Source organism: Sminthopsis crassicaudata, chromosome 3, assembly GCF_048593235.1.
Source record: "Sminthopsis crassicaudata isolate SCR6 chromosome 3, ASM4859323v1, whole genome shotgun sequence".
NCBI classification, from domain to species: domain Eukaryota; kingdom Metazoa; phylum Chordata; class Mammalia; order Dasyuromorphia; family Dasyuridae; genus Sminthopsis; species Sminthopsis crassicaudata.
The window spans coordinates 437,924,945-437,952,743 of record NC_133619.1 but is presented as its reverse complement, the minus strand read 5'-3'; the positions used below and the strand labels follow the sequence as shown (position 1 = coordinate 437,952,743).

Below are 27,799 nucleotides of genomic sequence, written 5' to 3'. Positions count from 1 at the left end.
AACTTTCGAAGGATATTTTAATATCTCTTCACTAGTGGCTCAATAGATGGGAAATTATGGGGAAAAAAGAAAAAATACATTTGTTTTCTCCTCAAAATTGGGAGGTACATAGAGGAAAAGAATTAACTAATCACATTATATGACTTGAAATATTTAAGAATTAGAGAGAAAGCAATGCTGTAACAGAAATAGCTAATTTTACATAGTGTTTTCAAGTTTATAAAGATACTCTGAGGTACATCATTTCATTTGGCTGGTCCTCATAGAACCCTGTGAGTAAGCACTATAGGTATTATCTCCATTTTACAAATGAGAAAATTGAGGAACACACACACACACACACAGACTCATTCACAGCTAGAATGAGTGTTTTGAGACAAGATCTGAATCCAAATATCCAGGCTTCAATTCAGGAAGGACTGTAGTCAAGTCTCCTGAGGGAATATCTATACCAAAAGACCAAAATTCTTTTTTATTTCTCAGTACTGTCTTAAATAAGAAGCTAGACTTACAATGCCACTAGAAAACTGGGAATTCAATTTCCCCTCCTGTGGATCATGCCAAAACTGATCCTGAAGGACTAACATCAAACTCAAATTCCTTATATCAAAAATAAGCATCCTTTGGCCCCCAGTCTGAATCATCCTTACTTGAAGAAGTAAAAAGCTCCAGGGAGAAGTAACATTTATCTGTGTTTTGGCTAAATTTGGGGGGATAGAACTGCATCCCTGGCCCTCGACCTGAACTTTTGTTCTGAGTCTGGGGTCCAGAATATGGTTTAGCTCTCAGTTTGAGCAACTTTATGAATTTGACACTAAAAGGCCTGGAGTTTACATCTTTTCTTTCCATTTATTCTCTGTATGATTTTGACAGCGTCAGATGGCTTGGCTGGGCCAGATGATTTCTAACAATCCTTTTAGCTCTAGATCCATGATCCTATGTGATTCACTGCTAATAAAACACAGACACACTCAGGTTTTAATTCTTTTTTGGCAAAATATATCAATGGGAAATCAAATTTAGTGAGAGTTTTATATACTTAGTAAATACAAAAAAACACCCCAGAAGATTGTAATAATAGCTAGCACTTAAATAGCACTTTATAGGATGTGCACTCTTAAGTTTTCCTGACCTCAGTTTTAGCACTCTGTCTACTACAGCAAAGTAGGTGCTATGAAGAGAGTCACGACTGGGCTTTCACTTTCACCTGCTTTTAGAAGGAAGGAGTCAGAATAAGAGAAACACCTATTTTAATCTTTTGAATGTGCTTCTATGCCTCTCTCCATTTTAACAAACTTAACAAAGCTGTAAATATGCTTAAGCCTTACAACAATGGGCAATGATGCTAGGTCCAGAAAAATCACATTTAATTTTAACAAATGACATCTAAAACAGTTTTGACAATACAACTTTTCTGACCTAAAAATATAACCTTAATTACATTCTTGAAAAAATGATGTACCAATCCAAATATGAGGCAACCAAAAAGTTTTATTTTGTCTTTTTCCCATGTGCCCTAGATGACTCCCCCTCTTCTTCCTCCCCCACCCTCCCAAATACACACACATATATATATATATATATATCATCCATTGCTTACCTGACCCATCACTGGAAACTGAACTTGCATTGATTCCAGAAAGACCAAACAAAGGGCATTCTCTATCAGTGTTGACGTGACCCCATTTGTGACATTTAATGCACCTCACATTCCGCACCTAACAAACCAGAATTATTGTTATAGTTACTGAATATTCTGCAGATTTTCTTGCTATTTCAACTTCTTTATTCCTGTGAAGCATTAAATTTAAATTATTTTGGAATGACAAGTTTTGATTTATTTTTAAAGATTTCCAGGAAAAAAGATGTCATGCTTTCCTTTTGCAATTCCAATCCAAGTGACTAACAATTTTAACTGTAAGGTAATTCTAATATTTAACCTAAATCCCTACACAAATGAAATTTAAGCCCCCCTCCCCCTTTTACAATCTTACATATTAATAGAATGATTACCTCTTTTTGCTGTTGTTAAGTTACCCCTTAGCCTTCGTTTATTTAGGGTCAATTTTTTTTTTTAAATAATAGCTTTTTGTTTTCAAAATACAAGCAAAGATAGTTCAACATTCACCCTTGCAAAACCTGTGTTCCAAATTTTTCTCCCTCTCTTCTTCCCCTCCCCCTCCCCTAGACATCAAGTAATCTAATATATATTAAATTCTTCTATACATATTTCCACATTTATCATGCTACACAAGAAAAATCAGATCAAAAAGGAAAAAAAAATAAGGGAAAAAGGGTAAAGCAAACAACAAAAATGGTGAAAATATTATGTTGTGATCTATATTCAGTCCCCACTAACCTTTTTCTTATTTTAGATGCTTCTCTCCATCAAAGTCTATTGGAATTGGCCAGATTCAATTCTTTATAGCTTTTCTGTACTGTATGTAAGAGCTCTTTTTGAATTTAGAAGCCGTAGTGCGCAGATTAATTTTTTTTTTTTTAATTTTCAAGTCAAGAGACAAAAACATATTATGTTACTTTAAGGCAGGGATTGGCAAAATATAGCCCATAGGCTAAATCCGGCCTGCTGTTTCTATATAGTCCATGAGCCAAGGAATTTTTGTATTTTAAAAGCTTAGTTCCCAAACTCAGATTGAGAGACAAAATATGATCACTCAATGCCTACAGAAGGGTCTAAAGGAATTCTGTAGAAAGCCTCAAAAAAGAAGGGAGTACAACTGTCAAGTTACTTCCAGGATCCTATACTGGGTGTGCTGTTAGTTCTTTCTCCTTTAAGTATGTGAAGGGATTAGAGTCCAAGTTGGAGCTGGTATATGTTTGGCTCCTCTTTTTCTCCGTAATGAATGGTGCTTTTGGTTTCTTTTAGTTATTGTGACAGAAAAACACGAACACATGAAAAAAAAGTATACTTCCATAGCTTAGCTTATGTAAGTCCACAAAACATGGTGACAAAATCTTCAGTATTCTGGTGACCTAGTGACCCACACTTAATATGTCCTTTTTTAGATTCTGACCAAAAATCTCCATAGCTCTCAAGGGACCAAAAGCTTGAAGCAGGCTAATAGTACCTCATATACATAACTGTCTTATCCAGGTTTTATCAGAGTATTTATATCTGTTTATAAACTCTGAATTTTCTTTTGTTATCTGATGTTAATAAATGGAACGTGTAACACTTGTAAAAGTGTTGAATGGTATGATTAAAGAAACATTTATTATATGTAAATAGTATTCTGACAAAGTGAAAAAGATATCATTTACCTGAATACCAAATGGCTGGTCCCTGATATTCATGTCATCTTTTGCATATCTATTAAGTACAGAAAATGTACATATTGCAAAAACTTGAAAGTCAATCATCAATAACAATCTCAAAGTGTAATAATTCCTAGGTTAGTGCAATTTTTCATTTCAACAAGCAAAGAATTATAAAATCATAATTAGAAACATTCACAATGAAGAAATAAATTTCAAAAAGCATTTCATAGTTATATCTAGTTTAGAACCTGACAATTCAGAATTTGTAGAATAAGCAGGTAAATAAAAAATTACCAGATTAAGCAGATCTGTCATGAAGGCAATTTTTTAAAGTCACCTTTTTTACATGAAGGGAAGAGGCAAGGAAAGAAGAGAAAATAAATAAATTCTATGACTTATAAATTTTTATTTAGAAAAAATAAACAGTTCTTACTTTTCACGTGGGGCTCCTTTCTGCCATTCAAATTTGTATTCAGTCTCTCCTTTTGCATCTTCTTGCTAAAAATATAAATGTTTTTTAAAATTTCCATAAAAGATGATACAATGATACATGTTTGTTGAATTTAAAATAAATAGAAAAACAGAAAACATTACTTTACCTCTTTGTTTTCTTGATTGAATATCAAAAGCATGAAAAAGACAGGTTTAAGAACATTAAAATAAATGATATACTATGTTACCTCTATATGTAGTCATTTATAATGGCATTATATTGCAGTTCAAATAGAACTAAATTTCTTTTTTTCTTCTTGCAGATTTAAGTTTTATAAGATTAAAGAATTGGAAGCAATTTAAAATAAGACTATTGATAAACATGTTAAATTCAGCAAATCGACCACAATGGAATGGGTATGTTGCATTTCTAATTTCTTTATGGGCTACATTCAATACTAAAGATTTGGAAATATTAAATCTGTGTTCACACTGAATTCTTTTAAGACAAAATTAAATATTATTAGGCAATAAAAACATTTTTTTACCTTATTTTACCTATTATTTACTTTATTATCTTCATAGAAGTGCAATAGCATTTAAAAAAGAAATTTTCCTTGATACTTGCTATAATGCTATAACTAATCCAACTAGGATTCTTCCCCTGCCAAAGACTTTTCAAAAATAAAGCAACTAGGCTTTTACCTTTTTTAGCTCCTGGTGGGGCTTCATACATAAAATTTAGGCCATTTTTTACACGTTCATCACCCATAAGCAATCTAAGTGAAAGGAAGACTTAGGTTTACACACACACACACAAATAAAAAATAAAAATGCATTCTAAAGAATAATTCTCCCTAAAAGCAAAACCTGCATATTGATATAAAATACTTTTCAAATGAATCTTCTATAACTTTAACTTCACAAAAAGCAAGTACATTTTACATTCTGACATGTAAATTTAAACAATTTTACATAATCATTAGCAAAAAATATTTGACCAACAAATCATACAATAATTATGGAGAGTTACCCCTATATTAAGAATTCCAGGTACATTTGCTGGGGAAAAAAAGGGGGAGAGGTTGCCATCCTTAGAGACTTTTTTTAACTCAGGAAGTAGTAAAGAAATTTTAATTGATGACTACTTAAATCATCATGTAATAACTTGAAATAAATAGTAAATATCTCTATTCAGTTGAAAAAGAGCAACAGCTTCAAAAGTCAAAGACAAAAAAAAAAATGGTATTAAACAATTTTGAGACCTAGATATTAAGTTAAAGAGTTTGGTAGACTTCCTTTTATGAGCTACGCTACAAAGAAGAATGAGAACAATTTCATGCTACGACATTTTTCAAACTGTTTTTTGTAGAACTCGAGGATACAACAAAGTGATCCAAGAAGTTCCATGACTCAAACAGTGTATATATAGGAAATATCCATCTTATTGTTTGTATTAATTATTCACTATGTATGCTTTTATCCAATGTGGAAAACGAAGACTGAGTGAAATTGGTAAAGACTCGTCTTTTAGACCTATTACTACATGCACAGTTCACTGTTAGTCTAACTTGCAGTATAATGAATACAAAATAAATTTTATACATTTAGGGATGGTATAATGTAAAGAGTGTTAGAGTCACCCAAGACCTAAGTTTGAATCCTGTCTCTAACATTTACTAGTTGAGTGAATGTGGACAAGTTATTAAGCCTCAGTTTCTTTTTTCTTTATTTCTTTATGGAATTGGATTTTTTTATACTAAGCAGGAGGGAAACTGCTACTCATTCAGATAAGCAACAGCTCTGCAATGTATGAACTTTCATTTCATGTATGAAGTGCTTGGGGATCAGCTAAGTAGCTTGTCCAAAGAAACACAAGTATATATACCTGAGGCAGGACTTAAACCTAGGTCATCCAGATTTTGAAACTGACCTTCTTTTACACTATCCAATATGGATAATTAGTTAAAACTTTCATAATAGAAAAGAGGCAATCACAAAATATTTAAAAACCACAGTTCTATAGACAAATTATGATTTGTGTAATAATTTTATGATTAAAAACATTAATTTTTGGAGTAAAGTTTGTCAAAAGATGACTTGTTCAAAATGAATTAACTGAACCATTCAGAAAATGTTTTCTGAAACAAGAATTTTTTTTAACTGCAGATTCTGAATCAAAGTCAAGATGTTGGTTTCTAAGGAAAAAATTTATTAAAAATGTAGTTTACAACAGTGTGCATTCCTGACTCAAAAAGAAAATATCACTCCCAAGCTATATATATAGTAGATTGATAAGGTTTTTTTTTTTTTTTTTTGTCACAAGCACTTTAACTCTTTGCTAACTTAAAAAAAAAAAAGACACAAACACACATTATGCTATTTCTCACCTATTATCATATGATTCTTGTTCCTTAAGATATTGCTGCATTAATTCCTCCTGTTTCTTCTTATCATATGATATTTTTTGTTCAGCCATCCATACCTTGTTAATAAAAGAAAAACATTAAACTTACTATTTAAATTTCAGTTCCCTTTTTACAATAATAAATTCTATTATTAATAGTTAATTTCCCCCAATAAAGACATCCAGCTGCTGTCTCTTCCTATCACCCTAGATTATGCCAGATGAGAGTGCAGGTTCTGGGAGGTAACATCAGAAAGATTTGTACTTGGTAATGAACTGTTTATTTGTAAATAAATCTTATATAGACTGGAGAGGGTCTTTACCAGAAAGTTGGCCATCAAACAATAGTTTTTGGTCATAGCCAATTCATTCTAAGATGAGGAGAGTTGTGATCTCCTAACTAGAGGGAGCATGCATGCTGATAAAAATTTTTGGAATGCTGGGGAAAAAAACAACCAAAAATCAAAACTCTTGTTTGTTACAGGAGCAACATGCTAGTGGATGCTGAGCATCTAAATCTGATCAGAATAGATCCCTTCTTGTGCAAGGATGATAACAATACAAGGAGGTTGAGAGGCAGTTGCATTCTCTGACCTCTCTTCTCTTTCCTCCGATTTATTTCATTCCCAATTCACAAGCAGCATCTGCCTCAGTAAAAGCTGATTTGCAATTCCTTCAAGTGTGTTAAAATTCACAGCTGTGGGGGCTTTAGGAGAACTGGCTGACCCCTAAGGGTATAGTCCCCTTTAACCCTTTATTGCTGGGTTTCACACTTAGGTGTGGTCCTCAACACTGTATTTTACAAGTTTGCATATCATCATCACTATCATAAGAAGAAACTTTTCTTAATGGATAAAGGCTTGGCTCAGTCACAAAGACATGGGTCCAGGCATATATAGTCATATATACATACTTGCTTTTGACCCAAGGTAAACCACTTAGCCACTTGGTATCCCCAAATAGTCCCTAAAAGTTCTAAGTTGCCAAGGAAGTTCTGATGTTTGGTAGAGGAAATTTCCTTACTAGGCATTTTCTTCTGCAGTGAAATTATAAATACAGACCCTATCAAGCCCAGATTTTGGGGAAAATACTTCCCCTGAGTTCTAGTGATGGGTAACTGTTGGTGAAGAATGACATTCGGAGTTCCTACAGGTTAAAATTGAGGTCTTTATTATGTTTAAGCATAAGTCCAAAGATCAAAAAATAACTGATTAAGAATTTAACAAAGTTTATGTAATTTTCAATTACATCTGGTAACAGAGAGAGTTATTTACTAACAGAGAGGGATTATTTACAAGTCAAAAAGATAGCACCTAAAAGGGTTAGATAGAATAGGCTGAGATCCTTCCATAAACAAAATTAAGTTTCTCAAGCCTTCCACAAGGCTTCTAATTTTAGGGATGTCAGAAAATATTTTAATGATTTAACATTTAACAATTGTAACAAAGGAAAAGGCTTTTGCCATCCAAGCCACCTCAAACAAGAGAGGCAGCCCTGGACCCTAAACAAATAAAATTAAAAAAAAATCAAAACTCTTAAAAATGCTATCAAAGATTAATAATAAAAAGGAATAAAAGGAAATTTAAAAAATATTACAACAGTCCCTATTATATCGATTTTATAATCATTCAATATTGTTCATCTTTAAGCTAATATTATAAGGCCCTACAATTCTCCCTATCATCCAGCCTCATATCCTTGTAGGCATCTTTTCTAATCACCAGCCAAGTCTTGGTGATCATATTTTTTTCTATTTCATATTAGTAGCTTCCTCTGAATTAGTAGCTTCAACTAAAGCCCCCAGATACGGCCTCTGAGGACGTTTAGACAGAGTGTGAGTTTTTGCTTTTACTATAGTCCTGCCCTCCAGCAGTCTGAGGGACAGTGAACTGGACCCGATTTAAAAAGTTTGAGGACCACTGTGTCTAACATTCAACTTCCCCATGAGTCTTCCTGGCTCTGATCTCTTCTGTTGCAGACTTTATTTCACCCCATAACTTGAGCAATCTTTCTAAAGCACTGTTCCAATATATTTCCTATCTACAAAATTTCTTCGGCTCTCCATTGCTCCCTGAATAAAGTCTAAACTCTAGGCCCGGGCACACAAAGAACCTGGAGGAAAGAGAGATGACTTCAATGAGGCAAAGGCTTCATGGAGGAGGTAGCATTTGAAATTGGCTCTCGAAGGAAGAGTGCTATTTCCTAAACTAAGGAGATGAGGAAAGGACATTCATTCATAGAAAGGAAACGGGCTACCAAAGAAATTCAGGAAACAAAGGCAGACATATTGCGGTCCGAAACGACCTTAGAACAAGGGTACTAGAGTAATTTCTGCGGGGTTCCGACACATCCATTAGAAACTCAGCTTTGTGAATTAACACGGAGAAAAAAAAAAACCTATCCCATTTAAATTAGGAGGCAGATTATTCCAAATAATTCCCCCGATACGTGACTCAAAAAGCCAAGCCCAATGACAGCATCATTGCTGTACCTCATCTTTGTTTTAATTTATCAGTATTAGCTTTCTGTATCGCTCCAGCTAGATCTGCACTGAGGAAAGGACAAAATGAAACTAATCTCGGTGCCTAGGTGACGAGATGGTCTCGGAATACCGGGTGGAAGCCGTCCTAAGTGGGTGAGAATTCAGTGTTCCTGATCCCCTCTCCAGGCAGGAGAATCAGTCCAGAAGGCGGAGGGGCAAAGGACGAGGAGGGAATGGGGCTGTAATTCGAAAGGGGTCCCCGATAACGAGTCTGGTTTAAGTATCTGTGGTCTCGGCTGGAATCATAACAAGAGGCTTAATTAAATGTACCATCAGCTTCCTTGCCGAAGGAGTAAACGAACACGCAGGCTCAAGACCTCACTGAAAATCGAGGCTGCTTTGAACTATCCTCACAGCAGTTCAAGAAACTAGAGATGCAAGAGCATCACCTCCAGGATTTACTGGGAGGGAGGGGGCCGCATTATTAAGAGCTGCCCAAGGGCCCGGGGTAAAGGCCACCCCGGCGGCTGCAGACTCCCTTCCCCGGCAGCGGCGGCATCGTGGGGCGAGAGTCCCTGGCCCACCCCGCAGCATTCAACGGCGCGGGCCCCTCTTACTTTCTTGATGTTGGACTTGGACGCCGGATGGAAGTCTTTTTTGCACATGAAGTTAGCGAATGATTTCCCCATGTTTCAGCTGGATTAGGTAGGAGCCTGAGAGGATCCTAACGTCAACAACCTTCCACTACCGAACCGGAACAGCTCTTACGTTTAGAGTCAACTTCCGGGGTTAAAGGGCACGGCTTCCGCCCCACCGAAATCCTCTTCCCTTAATCTGACCCTGTAATTGACATCCCCACGCCCTTTCTCCAGCACCTGCCTCCCTCTTTCCCGATTCTGGCGCCCCGGCCCTCCTCGTCTCGGCCTCCTGAGAACTCCTAGCTCAGGTGAGGAGCGGACCGCGGGGTCCGACGGTGGCTTGCGGGGTTGGGTGATGCTGAAGAGAGAAGGACGTATTTAATGGTCACGAGCGGACCGATAGGGCTGAAGGGGGGCCCCGAGGGGAGAACCCCTTTTTTTTTTGTCCCCGGGACCCCTAACTCCCAGTCCTGAAGAAGGCGAAAAGTGACATTGAGGAGAAATTCAGCCTCAGACGCGTCCCGGCTGTGAGATCTTGGGCCAGTCGCGTCACCCCTGCCCTAGTTTCCTCATCTGTAAATGGAAGTCATTCATAAATATATAACTGTATAAATGGGGCTAGTGGCTCCCTCTCAGGGTTGTTGTAAGACTTATTAAGAATAAAGAGAACTGGCCCAGACTAGTGCTTAATGAACGTGTTTGTCATCATGGCCTCAGAAATTGATAACACTGCTAAATCCTGTCGGACCTCTTCAGTACGCCGGGGTGGTCACTGAAGAGCTCTTCCGTTTAAGGAGGTCCCTCCAGGCAGCCCTCGGCTTTTGCCGGCTGCACGGAAGCCCCGCTTAACTTTCCTGCCCTCCCGCTCCCTTTCCCGCTTCTTTTTTGTGTCGTCAGCTTCCTCCGTTAGAATTTCAGAAGTTAAGGACTTTGTTTTTGCCTTTTCTTGTGTCCTCTCCCGTGGCCCTGTGCCTGGAACGCTGTAGGCATGTAATAAATGTTTGTAACTGACTTAAATGTTTGTAACTGACTTAGCTAAGTTCTCAGAAAGTCATTTTCAAAATAACTATAGAAGGAATCGTGACATCAAAGGCTTGAGAAATTGTGGGGTGCCTTACAGCAGCGCCCATCTGAGAGTCAGTGAAATGCTTTTGTGATGAACGCGGTCAGCGCGCGTGGGACTTGTCAGCCTTTTTTGTCTGCAAGCACTAGATTAAGAATGACCGGAGAATGGTGGGAAGTCATTTGGAGTTAGGGTTTTGCAAGGTGTGGTTGGCTATAAAACAGGGCAATGGGATTCGAGGATGGAGTTGAGTAAGATCATCAGAATCTAGACAGGAGAGGAGGAATGTCGATTTAGGAAAATATTGGGAAGTAGAGGACATTAGAGATCCTGATGAGTAAGAGAACTGGGTTAGGGATCTTTAAATATAGAGAAAGATGAAATAATAATAAATTATGATTAGATAAAGGCATTATGGAGTGTATGAACTTGGAATTAGGATACTTGTGGATAAAGAAAAGATCAACATTGTGATCATCAATTTGTAGTTGAGGTAAAGTGGAAAGAGAATGTCATAGAAAATGAGTAACTTAAGAGACTGGAAAATTAGAATATTTGAGGGAAGATCACCATATATGGATCCAGTGCCCTAGTGTGAAGGCAGGAGTTGGAGTGGAGAAAAAAAGAACGAGCGTGGCCCAGAACTCAGTGAATAAGGAGGAAGATGGAATAGGTGGATAAGGAACACCAAGAACTGATTGGGTAAGAATCTGGAGATAGCAATTTATTTTTTAATTTTAATTTTATTTTTTTTATTAATTTTATAATTATAACATTTTTGACAGTACATATGCTTAGGTAATTTTTTACAACATTATCCCTTGCACTTCCTTCTGTTCTGAATTTTCCCCTCCTTCCCTCCACCCCCTCCCCTAGATGGCAGGCATTTCCATACATGTTAAATATGTTATAGTATATCCTAGGTACAATATATATGTGCAGAACCGAATTTTGTTGTTGTTGTTGTTGTTGTTGTTGTTGCAAAGGAAGAATTGGATTTGGAAGGTAAAAATAACCTGGGAAGAAAAACGAAAATGCAAATAGTTTACACTTGTTTCCCAGTGTTCCTTCTCTGGGTGTAGCTGATTCTGTCCATCATTGATCAATTGGAATTGGATTAGCTCTTCTCTATGTTAAAGATATCCACTTCCATCAGAATGCATCCTCATACAATATTGTTCTTGAAGTGTATAATGATGGAGATAGCAATTTCAAAGCAGTAGAGGTTGGTACATGAGGGTTGAAGAGGGAAAGTCTGGAAATATCAGTGGAAAGTAAAGACTTATTTTACTCTTCTTCTGGGACCAATGAGTTGGGAATATATGAGAAGGGCAGCTAAGACTGGAAAGGTGTCTGGGTAAGTAATCAGTGTCATCAGAGTGCCCAGAGGAAGGAGTGAGAAAGAAATCAGGCTGGGGGTGAGGTGGGAAGGGTAGAAAGCAGGGTTAAAAGAGAAGCATCAGTGCTTTTCTTCTTCCTGCTATTAGTAGGGAAGAAAAGGGGAAGGAGAAAAATTAAAGCAAGAAGGGGTCTTAGATATCACTATCTTACATATGATCACACTAAGGACTAGAGAGGAGCAGGATCTTCCTGAATGTCATATAGCAGATGGTGAGCCTAGAATGCCCATATTCTTTTTTTTTACAGCAGTCTTGATATAGTCACAAACCTCATGTTCCTTGTTTAGATTTTTAAAAATTCATCCATGGAAAATGAATGGATGCCCATCAATTGGAGAATGGTTAGGTAAATTATGTTACATGAATGTTATGGAATATTATTGCTCTGTAAGAAATGACCAGCAGGATGAATTCAGAGAGGCTTGGAGAGACTTACATCAACTGATGCTGAGTGAAATGAGCAGAACTAGGGGATCATTATACACTTCAACAACAATACTGTATGAGTCTGTATTCTGATAAGTGGATAACTTCAACATAGAGAAGAGTTAATCCAATTCCAATTGATAAATGATGGACAGAATTAGTTACACCCAGAAAAGAAACACTGGGAAATGAGTGTAAACTGTTAGCATTTTTTGTTTTTCTCCCCAGGTTATTTTTACCTTCGGAATCCAATTCTTCCTTTGCAACAACAACAACAACAACAACAACAACAAAATTCGGTTCTGCACATATATATTGTACCTAGGATATACTATAACATAATTAATATGTATGGGAATGCCTGACATCTAGGGGAGGGGGTGGAGGGAAAGAGGGGAAAATTCGGAACAGAAGGGAGTACAAGGGATAATGTTGTAAAAAATTACCTATGTATATGTACTGTCAAAAAATGTTATAATTATAAAATTAATTTAAAAAATTAAAAAAAATAAAATAAAAATTCATCCAAATGGATCTGTGATATTACTAATATGTTAGTGATCTGCAAATGTATCTGCCCAGCTGCTGTGTAAACTCTTATCAATGTCCTCTTAATAAGTTTGCCATAGAAGGTCTCACCAGTATGCTGGAGACTTTCCTGATTTCCTCTTCACAGTTCTCATATAGTAATGGACAAATGCTATAATGTATATAATATTATGGTATTACAGGTTTACAAAATGAGGGAAATAGAAGATCATTTGAAAACCTTGATGAATTATAAAAATAGCTACTAGAAGGAAAATTAGGAAGTAAATTATAGATCACTGTGAGTGATCATTAAGATAATTAAATACAAATTCTCCAAATTTATACTTTTTGGAGAAAAGATAGTTTTCTTTTGGATATGTTGAATTTGATGAGACACCCAGTTTGAAATCCTCAATGGCCAATTTTGGACAACTAAGAATTCCAACAGTTTGTAATTTTTGTAAACTTTGACATCATTTTTTTGATTTGCTAGTATAATAACAGTAATAATCACTTGTATTTATTGCAAAATACTTTACAGATTTCTCATTTAATTGGTATAAATTGCTATAAAATGTAAATCTTGTCAGCTTTATATTCCTATTTGAAATTATTTTCCTAATCCAGACACAAGATTTATTTAAGATTTAAAAGTTATTTATTTATATATATGGACGTGTATTTGATGATGTATATGTATTTGAAAGTATTATTACAAATGAAAATGGTGCCTATCTTATACCATGAGCTTTGATTCACATAGTTCATACTTCAAGATTCCATGCTTTCATTAGTACAAGCTTTCCCTCCACCAATAGCCCCATCATAGGGAGAGGGCCTTTGTAAGCTCTATGAGTTCTCTAAGGTTGACCTTTCAAGATTTAGCTAGGCTGGTTTTAGACTACCATTATAGAATCTATCATCATTTTTTGTATGTGAAGTTTTTTAAGTTTGTAATGGCATCCTTGGCGCTTTTAGTACACTGGCATAAGCTTTGGGAAACCACAACTGTCTTCATAACGAGGTATTCAAACAGGAGAGGACATGATGCAATACATGAAATTTAATAAGACTTCTTAGGAACTTTATTATGTCCCATGAAAATTCTGTCTCACTGCCTCATTGTAGAGTAGAGATGAATTCCCAAAGCCTTTGACTAGAGTACAAATTATGGAAGGGCTTACTTACTAAGCTGGAAAGATCCAAAATGTAGGCAAACTACATGTCATTCACCTGAGGGCCAGCTCAAGTTTAGAGCAGCTTTTCCTCAAGTTGACTGAAGGGTGATGGGAAAAAATTTATTTTTATATAGCTTTTGATCCTCAAGTGAAACTCCTAGATTTTGTTTGATTTATTTCCCAAATTACTTTCCTTTCTTAATTTTTTACATTTTTTTTTAAAGGATTGGCATAAGGAACATGGAACCTACTTCTTGTGATACATTTGTGGCTTTGCCTCCTACAACAATTGGCAATAGGACTATTTTTGGAAAAAATTCAGATAGAGTCTTTGATGAAGTACAAGAGATAGTTTATTTTCCTGCTGCATTTCATGGCTCTGGAAAAAAACTTGAGGTAAGGTAAAATGTTTTGTTCAATATATTATTCTTAAGAACTGTGATTAGTTTTTTGTGAGTGAGACAGTATTCCAGGGGATAGGCAAGTTAAAAATTTAGGAAATTAAATATGAAAAACAATTCAATAAAAATATATGCACTTTTGTTATATTTTGTATAATTCAATTCGAAAAGCCTTTATTAATTACCTTTTTTTTTTTTTAACAGAGTTCTGTAGTACTAGGGATTTAAAAACAAAAAAATGAGACAGTCCCTATTTTTTTTTTGAACTTCCATTTTATACTTCTGTGCTTAAAACTTTGCAGTGACTGTACTTGATGTTGTTCAGTTGTGTCCAACTCTTTGTAACTCCTTTTGGAATTTTCTTGACAAGGTTACAAGAATGGTTTGCCATTTTCTTCAGCTCGTTTTACATTTGAGGAAATTGAAGCAAAAAGGGTTAAGTGACAGGGCCACATAGCTAAGAAGTGTCTGAGGTCACACTTGAATTCAAGTTTTCTTGAATCTAGCCTTAGCGTTCTATTGAGATTTACTTTATAAACTCTAAGCTTTTTATTCTTGCATTCAAGACCTTCCACAGTCTCTATTATGTTCTTATCTTTCAAGTTTTATCTAACATTACTCTTTTCTATGTAACTTTATAGTCTAGCCAAATTGGGATACCCATTATTATGTACACAAGGCTTATGTTATCTTACCTCCAACCTCTTTTTTTTTTTTCCCCCCCATATCCCTACAGTATCTTCCCCTGTTGTTGAATTGTTGAAGTTTCATGTATACTTTAAGGCCAAATGCTTTTCCATGAAATCTTTCTTGAGCATGAGACATGACCTTTCCTTGTCTCCTTTGCAAAAAATCTTTTAAAAAATTAATTTATTCTTGTTGAATTTATGTACTTTGTTTTATATATGATGTTCTTTATATATGGAAAAGTTTATATTTGGTGGTGTTTATCAAGTTCAGAATAGTGAAAAAAATTTAATTAAAAATTAATGTTCTGTTTGGATTATATCTTATATGTATATGTTACTTTTCTCCTTATAGATTATAAGCTACATAAGGGCAAGGACCATTAAAAATATATTTTTTAAAAATCTCTGATAATGCTCTGTTAGCTAGTAGGATCTTAGTAATTATGTGTCAAATTGAATTGATCGAAAAAAGTAATGATTGACAAATTTTATAATATAATCTAGCTTTTCCCAGATATCAAAGAAGAGTAATTGAGCTAATGATACCACTATTGGGGTACCATAGTTTTAAAAAGGGAAGTCTAGTGGAGACATTCTAACCCAACCCCCTCATTGTACAGATGTGGAAATAGACACAGAAAAGTTAAATGACCTCTCTAAATCACATAGTAAAGTGGCCGAGTCAAGATTTGAACCCTTGTTCTTCTGTTTCCAAATCTGCTATCTTTACAATGTGAGATGCTTCTCATTGCATCTAGGTATATGGAATTAATTGAAAAATACTTTAGTGTTCTGATGAATCTGTTTTCACACCAGCATGAGTGCCCCTCTTAAAGATGGGGATTTTAGTATATCCAGGCTTTATCCATGTCTAGTCAATCTTCTCTGGAAAGTTGCCCAATATCTTTGCAGCCTTTCTCTAGATCTTCTGACAATGTATGAGCACTGCTGACTCCGCATAGAATTTCATTAATTATCCCTCACACTTTCTGAATGACTTGTGTTTTTCTCTGGTTATCTATCTCTTTGATAATTTATTTCATGTTCTTTGTCTTGTGTATTTTTATTGGTAATATGATGCAATAAAATCTTTTCATGTTCATCATGTATCTTTCCATTGTCCTTTGAATGACCTACAATTTGAAAGCTTAAGAATAGAATTGTGTGTTTTTCATCACCAGAAGAATACATTTATTCAAAAGATGAACCTTTGTTTCAGGGAAAAATTTGAGATAATTTAAAAGACCAAATAGGTTTTCAAATACAATCTAACCAGTTCACCTCTTATTTAATTCCGGTCCCATTCATTATCTGTTGTTGAAGATATATATGCTGGTGGAACAACTATGCAATCTGCCAGTATAGCTATTTGTCATAGTCTGGGTAATGGGCATACTTTTTTTTCAATTGGTTTTTCCTTTGTGGATAGTTAGACTAAAATCTTTGTTATTATTAATTTCTTGTTGGAGGCACAATGATATTACAAGGTTTGATACAAGCAGCATCATGTCATCCCCAAACATGCACATTTGGAGGATCTCAGGCATCAATAAAGAATCCCTCTTTCATTTCAACTATGCCCTGGACATTCTCCATGACTAGCTATTACTTGATATTTATAAATCAATGAGTAATCAACTAAACTTATCTCTATTGTATCTTTCAAGAACTCTTATATGATTTTTACATACCCATAGGAGACACTTTGCAGTAGATGTCATTTTATATGTTTTTTTTTGTTGTCATGTTCTTTTGGTAGTCAGCAAAAAACAAAGTAGCATCTTTTATTTTTTGAAACTTTAAGTCATCAAGTGACTATAAAATGTGATTTGTTGTAGGATATAATTTGTGAAAGCCTTCTTTCTAATTCTGCCTTTCTAATGTTCCCTTATAATTCCTTAATTAAGTATGCCCTTGATAATTATGTAGGTTATTCTCATAAAAAAAATTATGGCAATGGGAATGTAGGCATATGAATAGGTAGTTAGTGAATTTTTCTTCTTTTTTTCTATTGGTATTCTCTTGATTGTCTTTTTTCAGTAGTACAATCTGTGATTTCCCTTCCTCCCTACACCACTCTCCCCCAAAATTTTGGTATCCTCCTCTTTCAGATATTTTGAGACATTGTCTTTCATCATTCTCATAATTGTAACATCTTCACCTGATCTTCTCTGTGTATATTTGATCTAGCCTGATTGCTCTTCATATCTTTCTTTTCTTTAATGCCATAGATAATACCTGACAAAGCATATCAGAGATTGTAATGTAGAGTCCAGATATTATGTAAGTTTTATCCTTAATGAAAAAAAAAGTTTTTAACAGTGATGTTAACAGATCTTTCTTGTTGTTCATTTGTTTATTATCTTCCATTTTCTTTCTTAAAGACTATCAGGCTTAATTAGGTCTCTCACCAGTCTTTTTTCCCCCCAGCATTTAATTTGTTTATTTTTGTGTGGAATAGAGAGATAAGGTGAAGAACTTACAGGAATGTGTGAATTCTTTTTCTGCATTTTATTCATTATTTCTGTGTTTCCCCTATGACCTGTATAATATGTGCAGGCCCATATTTACTTGGGCCTTGGCCAGCTATATCTGAATCCTGAAGGCCTGATTTTCTATTTCATAGAAATCAGGTGATTTTAGGGAAACAGAAACCCTCCATTCCAATCTCTTCAAATAGCAACAACCAATTAGATGCCTCCCTCCCCCCTTCTCAATGCTCTCTTACTTTTGATGTAATCTCTTGTATAAAAGCTGTGTATCTTTACTACTTCTTTAGCCCTCCTACTACGAGTTTTCAATTTCCCTTATATCATGATAGAACGGCTCATCCTCTGGAGGTTTTTAATGAATAACCTTTCTGTTTTCTACTGAGTGATCTCTGAGTAGCCATTTTGGATAAGGGTCTTCTATATCTCACACATTTTAAAATAACTTTTTGTTTTTCCCAATACATATAAAGGTAGTTTTTAACATTCATTTTTTCTCCCTCCCTTCTCCCCTCCTAGATAGCAAGTAATCTATTATAGATTAAACATTTCACCAATCTTTCTATAAGCTTTTTTTAAAAATCTCTACTGCTTCTTGGTGGTTTTTTTTTTTTTTTTGAGACAATACAATTTGTAATCTTTTACTTCCATCTTCATTAAGATTTTACAAATGAGTTAATATTCTAAAGTTGGTGTTTCCTTGGCTATCAACTCTTTCTTTTTAGAAGGGAGATTAAATATTTGTACTTCAAGGCAGTTTCTAGGCACTCTTGTTCTTATTATGGGGTTTGACTTACATAAGTTAAACTTCTTAGGAAATGGTATCCATCCATCCTTTTAAACAATTTTTTTTCTGAATTAGTAATTTACTTAAATAGTACAAGTCTGAGCCATTTTTAGTTTAATTTCTGATTTTAATTTCTTCTTACTTGATATTTTTATTTTTTCTGTAATAATACAATTCTTTGACTATATTTGTGTATATATTTATATATACATACATTTATACAGACATAGCTGATTCAAAATTTCTTCTTGTCAGAAACTAGTTATTTCTTAATCACTAAGATGTAATAAATATAATTATTATGATCTTATTTGATGTAATATGTAGAATAATTAATGGAGTCTTATGAGGTTTATGTTTAAAGGTTGATTGTAGGTTTTTTCTTTCTGGATATATGCTGCAAACTTGTTTTAATTTTTTTTAATAGGTTCATTTAAATAGAATTCTATATTTTATTATAGCTTTTTATTTATAAGATATATGCATGGGTAATTTTTCAGCATTGATGGTTGCAAAACCTTTTGTTCCAATTTTTCCTCTCTCCCCCTCCCCCCATGGCAGGTAGACTGATACATATTAAATATGTTAAAGTATATGTTAAATACAATATATTTATACATAGCCATACAGTTATTTTGTTGCACAAGAAGAATTGGACTTTGAAATAATATACAATTAACCTGTGAAGGAAATCAAAAATGCAGGTGGACAAAAATAGAGAGATTGGGAATTCTATGTAGTGGTTCACATGCATTTCCCAGAGTTCTTTCGCTGGGTGTAGCTGGTTCAATTCATTATTGCTCTAGGTGAACTGATTTGGTTCATCTCATTGTTGAAGAAGGCCATGTCCATCAGAGTTGATCATCATATAGTATTGTTGTTGACGTTTATAATGATCTCCTGGTCCTGCTCATTTCACTCAGCATCAGTTCATGTAAGTCTCTCCAGGCCTTTCTGAAATCATTCTGCTGGTCATTTCTTACAGAACAATAATATCCATAACATTCATATACCATAATTTACCCAACCATTTTCCAATTGATGGGCATCCACTCAGTTTCCAGTTTCTGGCCACTACAAAAAGGGCTGCCACAAACATTTTTGCACATTCAGGTCCCTTTCCCTTCTTTAAGATTTCTCTGGGATATAAGCCCAGTAGTAACACTGCTGGATCAAAGGGTATGCACAGTTTGATAATTTTTTGAGCATAGTTCCAAATCACTCTCCAGAATGGCTGGATAGAATACTATATTTTAGATTGTTTTTATTTGATATATTGGTTCATTTTTTAGAGCAGTTTTAAGTGAATTTTGTAATATTTTTAATTATTGTTGAGCTCTGTTCAGTGCTTTTTGTTATACTTCTTTTGTAATAGTTTGGCTAGAAAACTATTGAATTTCAACTTTTGCTAAATTATTAACAGATTCTTTTTTTAAACTATGAATTTCTTTATAGTGCACCTATATAGAAATTGAACAAGTTTCAGAAACATATGCTGTCATCCTGAGTCGGCCATCTTGGTTATGGGGTGCAGAAATGGGAGCTAATGAACATGGAGTTTGCATTGGTAATGAAGCTGTATGGGGAAGAGAAGAAGTAAGCGATGAAGAGGCATTACTTGGCATGGACCTTGTCAGGTTATCAGATATATTTGTGAGTTTTGTAGGAAAATAAAAACAAACTATATTTTATAAAACTTAATTTTATTTTTAAAATTATAATGCCAGACTTTTAAAATGTTTTGATATTTGTTATATTACTCTTAGAGAGTAAAAACACTATTTTTTTGGCTAAACCCCATAACAGAAAGATGAAATAATAAAAATTACAAATTTCATAGAGGATAAATTTAATTATTTAAAAAAAATTATGAGATTCATATATGATGTCTTATAAGCAACACTTTTGAAAAAAATGCAAATATCTTATAAGAACATGTTACATTTTATTTTAGGCTTGGACTTGAAAGAGCTGATACAGCTGAAAAAGCAGTTACTACTATTGTCAATTTACTAGAAAAATATGGACAGGGTGGAAATTGTTCAGAGAGTATGGTATTTAGCTATCACAATAGTTTTCTGATAGCTGATAGGCATGAAGCCTGGATTCTTGAAACTGCAGGACAATATTGGGCAGCAGAAAAAATAGAAGGTATGGACAAAATATTGTTGAATTTATTTTATGATACATTAAATATTTCTAATTCCTCATACTTTACTGGATTGCTCCTCAGGACTGAAAGGTATTCATTTGTCCAACATGTAAACCTGATGTAATATAAGGATGTTTTGGAGAAGAAAGAAATGAACTCCCCTTGGTTGTTTTCCCATATTTGGCCAATTTGAAGTGTAATTTCCTTCAGTATAAACTATTTCTGATATTTTAATCAATAGCCCTTTTGACCTTATTTGTTTATTACTTTTTATGGTTCTTCCCTACTGTCACTTGGTACTGAAACAAAGGTATGTGGATTTGGAGAGGAATTTTTGAGCATTTGACCATCCTAGGTACTCATATTAGATTTTTTAGCTTTTATTATAGGTATGTTAAAATGTAAAAATCTAGTCATTAATAAAACCAATTCAGTTGTTTGAGAATGTTTTGCATTAATTTTAGCTGGGAGATAGATATTGAGTTAAATCCATATGTGTCATATGCTTAGCAGGTGTTCTGATGATGGAAGAGCACTCTTAAGCTATGGTTTCTTCTTTCAAGAAGCCTCCAGTCTCATTGGAAGGCTAGGCAAGGCAGACACACAGGATAAAATAGAAAAATAATACAAAATAGTACAGTAGTACCTATGATTGATCCATAAAGAGTGATAAAGACATTGCATTCTAGGAGTCTAGAAACATAGATTTAGATTTTTAAAAGATCTTAGTAATAAAGAAAATGAGAGCAAAGAGGTCACAAGGCCCAGGATCACACAGTTGGAAACTGGGAAACTAGGTGACTAGGAGTCAAGAAATCGAGTTTACATCTTGCCTCAGATGCTTATTATCTGTGTGAACCTGGGCAAATTACATCACCTCTCGGGGTGTTGGAAAATGGAGATAATGAGAATAACTATCTCACAGGGTTGTTAGGAGAATCAGATGAGATCATGTATATAAAATATTTTGCCATTATCATTTCTTTCTCTTTAGATCAAATTTTCATTGTCCTTTCCAATAATAGATTTCAGTATAAGATTTTCTTCTTGAAATTATTTACTTGAACATTTTTTTTCAGGTTCTACATTTCTGAGAGTAGAAGTAAATCATAAGAAACAGTCGACAAAATTCCATTTAATTTAACACTTATTCATTTAGGTCTTTATCACCTCTTGCAAAAACCTGCTAATTGTTCTTCTTTCTGAAGTACATCTTTCTTCCAGTATACCCTTGACACAGATGTCAATGCAAGATTCTTAAAACACAAGCTTGACCATGCTCCTCCCTTGCTTCAAAAGCTCTCTTAGCTCTTTTCTCTAGGATCAAATATAAATTGCTTTATTTGGCATTTAAAACTCTTTACAGCCTGACTATTCCCCTTCATACTGTAAAACTAACTTGCCTGCTGATTCTCACATAGGAACTTCCTTATTCCTCCATCTACTTGCGTAAGCCATGTTCTCTGTCTGAACACACAATATCTTCTCATCTATTAGAATCCACAGCCTTCCTCAAATTTAGCTTGTGCTACTTTCTACCATAAGGCTTTTCACAATGCTGCCAGCTGCTAGTACCTCTCATAGGAAATTCCCCTGTGTTTAACTTTGGATATTTTAAAAATATATATGTATGTGCAACTTTTTCCTCTGTAATATAAGCTCCTAGAGAGCAAAAACTATTATTTTTATGTCCTTGCATTCCTAGTGCCTAGCAAATTTTACATAATAGCTGCTTAATAAATGTTTATTGATCAATCTGGCTATATATAATTTTTTTTTCTCTTTGATAACAGAGGGAGTTCGTAATATTTCCAATCAACTCTGTATAACCACTAAAATTGACCGAGAACATCCCAAAATGAGAGAATATGCTAAGGAAAAAGGTTGGTGGGATGGTCAAAAGGAATTTGATTTCACTGCTGTGTATTCCCGTCCTCAAAATTCCTGGATCACTACATTAACAGGCAGATACTGTGAGGGTTCCAAGCTTCTAAACAAATATAAAGGTAATCTTTTTATTTAAATAGCATCTGAATGAAATTTTTGCAAGCATTTGTATATTCCTATATAGTAATGATAAAATAATCAGTCATTTTGAGGACTTATAAACAAATTTATTAAACCTTCATTATTCTCTAGGCCAACTGCTACTTCTGTTGTAATAATTTCCAATGTACTACTGAACACAAAATTATGCCAGAAAAATTATCTTTTAGCAAATTGCTAAATGATAGATATTTTCTTTTTTAAAAAATGAGTTTCACCAAAAGGAGTCAGTTTTGTTTAGATAATAAAAACCATAGTATCTATGACCTACATGTTGTTTCACTGGCTAAAGCACAAAATTGATTCTAAAAGTCAATCAGAATTTAGCTTTTAGTAAGTAAGATAGTCAGGGACAATTACTTTCTTCATTAGTGTTTAGTGTTAATTACTATTAAGTATGAGGAAAAATAAAAACTTGTGATGGAATGTTTTAACTTCCATAATATTTTCATATTTTCAATTGTTTTGAAAAGAGATATCATAGCTTTGCTAATATTATCAATAAGTGCTTTTCATAGGAAGCATTCTGTGAACAAATTATTTTACAAAATGTATAAATATGCTGCTTTAAGTGCATTACTTTTTTTTCCACTAGAAGAATAGGGATTTTAGAGAATGTTTTAAAATTAATTTTTCTCAGTTACTATGGCTAGTATTTGAGTATTGTTTCATTTCTCTCTCATTGGCTCTATTACTGAAATATTGATTACCTCTTTGGGGGAAAAAAGGTCATATCCGAAGGAAGAAGATAAAGGGGCTTCACTAGCAATATCAAATAAAAGGTTTTAAGAAAAAAAATAGTCACAAACTGCATTGTGGAAGTGATTCATTTAACTTTTTTCTTTTTCTGTGTCCTCAATAACTGAACATAGGCTGAGATCACTTTTATTTTGCTTTATTAAATTGGACTGATAGTTTAGACTTTTCTACAATATCAATAGGTGCCTAAAAACCACAGATTGACTATATTCAATTTTGATGGAATAAGATTTATACATATTTTTTGTTAATATACATGTTTTCAATGGTTTAATTAGAAAATCAACTCTCAAGTTATTTAGTTTTTAATCTATTAGAAGTAGATTCATTTAGAAAAATTTCAAAATTTATTTTTCTTTGTTGTTTATTTTTGTGAGTTTATACACATTTCTAGAAACTTGGGTAGAATAATTGTTTAAGTTGTGTTAGAGGATTGTGCTGTTTATTTATGACAGTAAACTTCTTTTAGCTTAGGAATTAGAACCATCAGACATTTATTATAAAATGTTCATTGTTGAACTGTGAAAGAAGTGTAAAAGATCATGTTATTAGGATAATTGGTGGAGGAAAGAAAAGGGCTTTGAATTCACCATCTACTTTGTAATATGTTAAAATTGAGTTGTTTAATTACAAAATTAATTGCTAAGTGAATTTCTTTTTAATTCATAGATAGTTGCAATAAAAAAATTGGTACCTAATTTAAAAATTTTTTTGTGTAGAAAAGACAATTCATATAGTTCACTGTGAATCTTCAAAAGAGGAAAGGCCTTTTTCTCACTCTAGCATTCAATTTTCTGGTAATCACTGTAACTTTTCTTTAGATTTCTATAGACCAATACTGCTATGTTTCTCTTCCAACTGTTCCTTCATGGTAGCTATTAACTGTGCTACATGTATATCCAAATTGCAAATACATTCACTCATGCATTTGAAATAACTAGTTTAAATTGCAATGAAATTGCACCCCTGTGTTTTTTTATTCATTTTACTGAACCCTACCACCACAGCCTTAGTACTTATTCAATGCTTGCTAGTGGATTACTTATAGCTATCCTGCTCTTGTGATCATGTAAATCCTTCCTTCATTTTGAGAATTGTAGGTTTTGAATAGAGAAGACATTTTCATAATACCTGTATTATAAGAGTGTTATGTTTCTGTCATTGTATTCATTATAAATCCTTATTTTCAGGAATTTAGGTCTCAATCTCTTTAAAATCACACTGGGTGTTCCTGTTATCTACCTGATTCATAGGTTTTTGTTTGGTGTTTTTGGTAGTTTGGGCTTTGTCTGTTTTTCAAAAAAATATTAAGAGCTGTTTTTAGAAGTTGCCCAATATATTTTTTTTTAATTTTTGCTTTCAATTTATTACAATAAATTTCACTTGTAATAGGGTAATTTATGGAGAATAATTAGCTATTTTCTCAGCATTTTTAAAGCCATTAATAGCTTATTTTCTTTTCCTCTCCAAACCATGTTTTTCATCCTCATCCTGATCCCCTTCTTCCCAGGCCTTCTCTCCTGTACAGGCTACATTTTCTTGACCTTATATTGACTCTTGATGAACCATTTCAACTTTTTACTGTCCTCTTCTCCAGAAACCCTTGTCTCTTTATCCTATTGAAAATCTTTTCCTGCCAGTTTTTAGCCTTGGATTACTCCCACTAGCTACTACCTTTGGCTCAACATACACATTGTTGAACAAAGCTGGAGAAAACCATGAATCTGTTGACTGGGTCTACTACAAGTTTATGTTACAGAATCTCAACTGGACCTCATTGAGGCAAAGCATTCCTTTTACACCTCCCTAATTGATTGACCATTCCACTCATCTTAGCAGCTTTTCCTGTGGCTCTCTTCCCCATCCTCAAGAGACCCTCACTATTTCCTGTACCTCTTTTCCCCTTGTGGTTAACACCTTGAGAACTCTGCCTACAATAGGTATCTTCACTTCCTTTCCTCTCTCCCTCTGCAGTCTGACTTTTGACCTCATAGCTCAACCCAGACTTCTCTCCTCAAAGTACCACGGATTTCTTTTTTTTTTTTTAATTTAATTTTTATTTTATTTTATAATTATAACTTTTTTTTTGACAGTACATATGCATGGGTAATTTTTTACAACATTATCCCTTGCACTTACTTCTATTCAGATTTTTTCCCTTCCTCACCCAACCCCCTCCCCCAGATGGCAGGCAGTCTTATACATGTTAAATATATTACAGTATATTCTAGATACAATATATGTGTGTAGAACTGAATTTTTTTTGTTGCACAGGAAGACTTGGATTCAGAAGGTAAAAATAACAGTTTACACTCATTTCTCAGTGTTCCTTTTCTGGATGTAGCTGATTCTGTCCATCATTAATCAATTGGAATTGGATTAGCTCTTCTCTATGTTGAAGATATCCACTTCCATCAGCATACATCCTCGTACAGTATCATTGTTGAAGTGTATAATGATCTTCTGGTTCTGCTTGTTTCACTTAGCATCAGTTGATGTAAGTCTCTCCAAGCCTCTCTGTATTTGTCCTGCTGGTCATTTCTTATAGAACAATAATATTCCATAACATTCATATACCATAGTTTACCCAACCATTCTCCAATTGATGGACATCCATTCATCTTCCAGCTTCTAGCCACTATGAAAAGGGCTGCCACAAACATTTTGGCACATACAGGTCCCTTTCCCTTCTTTAGTATTTCCTTGGGATATAAGCCCAGTAGTAGTATGGCTGGGTCAAAGGGTATGCACATTTTGATAACTTTTTGGGCATAATTCCAGATTACTCTCCAGAATGGTTGGATTCTTTCACAACTCCACCAACAATGCATCAGTGTCCCAGTTTTTCCACAGCCCCTCCAACATTCATCGTCATTTATTCCTGTCATCTTAGCCAATCTGACAGGTGTGTAGTGGTATCTCAGAGTTGTCTTAATTTGCATTTCTCTGATCAATAGTGATTTGGTACATGGATTTCTTAATTGCTAAATTTAGTGACCTTTTCTTGGTGCTTGCCCTTTTGATCTCTCTGTGGCCTTTGATAGCCCTGATCATCCTCTTCTCCTTGATTCTTTTTTTTCTCCCTGAAATTGTTTGATATTGCTTTCTGCTGGTTCTTGTCCTCCCTGTCTGATGACTCCTCTCTCTTCTTTACTCCCTCTTCATCTAACACAGATAACTGACTGTGTGGGCCTCTCAAGGCTGATCTGGACCCTGGTCTTCCTCTAAACTATTGTACCTGGTGATCTGTCAACTCTCTTGGTTTCACTTATCATCTTTATTTAGATGATTTCCAAATCTACTTGTTCAGTCCTAATCTCCCTTGTGTTAGGCCTGATGCCCAATAAACCATATTCAAAACTGAACTCATTCTTTTCTCTAAAATATCCCACCTGCATGATATTATTACTGTGGAAGGTACCATTGTTCTTCAAGTCATTCAAGTTTCCCATCAAGTCCTTTATTCCTCACATTCTCACATCTATATCCAATCAATGGTCAAAACCCGTCATCTTTGGCAGAGAACACAACTCCATTGGACTGGCCACATTGTTCAAATGCTAAAAGTTTTCAACTCACACCAGGAAAGTGCTCACATGGTGGTCAGAAAATGTGATACAAGGACACTCTGGAGGTCTCAAGAAATTTAGAATCAATTGTACAACCTGGGAGACTGACATAGGATTGCCTAACTTGGCATGTTCCCATCAGAGAAAAGGCTGTGCTCTATGAGCAAAGCAGAATTGATATAGCTCAGAAAAAATGCAAGATGCACAAAGGCAGAGAATCCACTCCAAATGTTCATATGAACTATTTATGCCCAACCTGTAGCAGAGCATTCTGAGCTCATTATTGGTCTGATCAGCCATAGTTGAACACAGTGTACTTTGATTCTAACACAGGAAAGAACCAACCAACACGTCATTTTGCCTTGTTAATATCCCTCATAGACTCTACCTTCTTACCTCTCACATTGACACTGTCTTGGTGCAGATTACTTCAAGATGATTGTAGTAATTTGTTGGTGGGTCTCCCTCCTTAACTTCCCTTCTCCATTCTGGTCCATTCTTGACTCAGCTATTCAGTTGATCTTAAAGTGCCTCTCTAGTCGAAACCTCCATTGGTTCCTTATCTTTAGGAATAAATCTAAAATCCTGTATATGTTTAAAGCTCTTTATAATCATCATAACTGTCCTTCCAGTCTTATCTTATTCCCTTCATTTCCCCACTGTGTATATTCTGCATTCTGTGACACTCAAAATTTTGGATTCAAATTTTGTCTGAGACACTTAGTGATATAATCCCCAGCAGATTACTTTATCTGTCTCAGCCTCAGTTTTCTCACCTGCCAAGTGGAATAAAAATAGCACCTACTTCTCAGAGTCGTGGGGAACATTAAAAGAGAGATTTTCTGTCAAGATCTTTGTAAAGTTTTAAAGTGCTGTACAAATATTAGCTATTCTTTTTCTTCAGAATAGGAATTGTGCTGAAGTTATCACAGACATAGATTTAACATTTTCCACTTTGAGGAAGGGACTTTTGTGATGTAACATTCTCTTATTATTTGGCTCCCACGGGAGAAAAGTTTGGAAAATAACTAACTAGTAATCTTAAAATCGTTGTTACTGAAATAAGTTTCT

General features: G+C 34.5%; 2 protein-coding genes across 6 annotated transcripts in view; one reads left to right on the top strand and one right to left on the bottom strand.

The window, feature by feature from the left end:
• Nucleotides 1-9,381, bottom strand: part of CIRSR (corepressor of RBPJ and splicing regulator) — a 35,488-nt gene extending 26,107 nt beyond the window's left edge. The window contains exons 1-6 of one of the 3 annotated variants that reach the window (XM_074303078.1): nucleotides 9,218-9,381; nucleotides 6,102-6,196; nucleotides 4,406-4,490; nucleotides 3,713-3,777; nucleotides 3,283-3,331; nucleotides 1,601-1,718 (exon numbers count right to left, since the gene is read on the bottom strand). In XM_074303078.1, coding sequence (XP_074159179.1) covers nucleotides 1,601-1,718; nucleotides 3,283-3,331; nucleotides 3,713-3,777; nucleotides 4,406-4,490; nucleotides 6,102-6,196; nucleotides 9,218-9,289 — 484 coding nt within the window. In that variant the 5' untranslated portion in view covers nucleotides 9,290-9,381. Of the gene's footprint in view, nucleotides 1-1,600; nucleotides 1,719-3,282; nucleotides 3,332-3,712; nucleotides 3,778-3,878; nucleotides 4,215-4,405; nucleotides 4,491-6,101; nucleotides 6,197-9,217 lie in introns of those variants that run through there. The other 2 variants (XM_074303080.1, XM_074303079.1) reach the window with 2 other exon arrangements.
• The window catches only part of SCRN3 (secernin 3), an 88,059-nt gene that overhangs the window by 39,037 nt on the left and 21,223 nt on the right, over nucleotides 1-27,799 (top strand). Inside the window, exons 2-6 of one of the 3 annotated variants that reach the window (XM_074303081.1) lie at nucleotides 4,035-4,128; nucleotides 14,061-14,232; nucleotides 19,658-19,839; nucleotides 20,157-20,353; nucleotides 22,148-22,360. In XM_074303081.1, coding sequence (XP_074159182.1) covers nucleotides 4,094-4,128; nucleotides 14,061-14,232; nucleotides 19,658-19,839; nucleotides 20,157-20,353; nucleotides 22,148-22,360 — 799 coding nt within the window. In that variant the 5' untranslated portion in view covers nucleotides 4,035-4,093. Of the gene's footprint in view, nucleotides 1-4,034; nucleotides 4,129-9,400; nucleotides 9,547-9,600; nucleotides 11,004-14,060; nucleotides 14,233-19,657; nucleotides 19,840-20,156; nucleotides 20,354-22,147; nucleotides 22,361-27,799 lie in introns of those variants that run through there. The other 2 variants (XM_074303082.1, XM_074303083.1) reach the window with 2 other exon arrangements.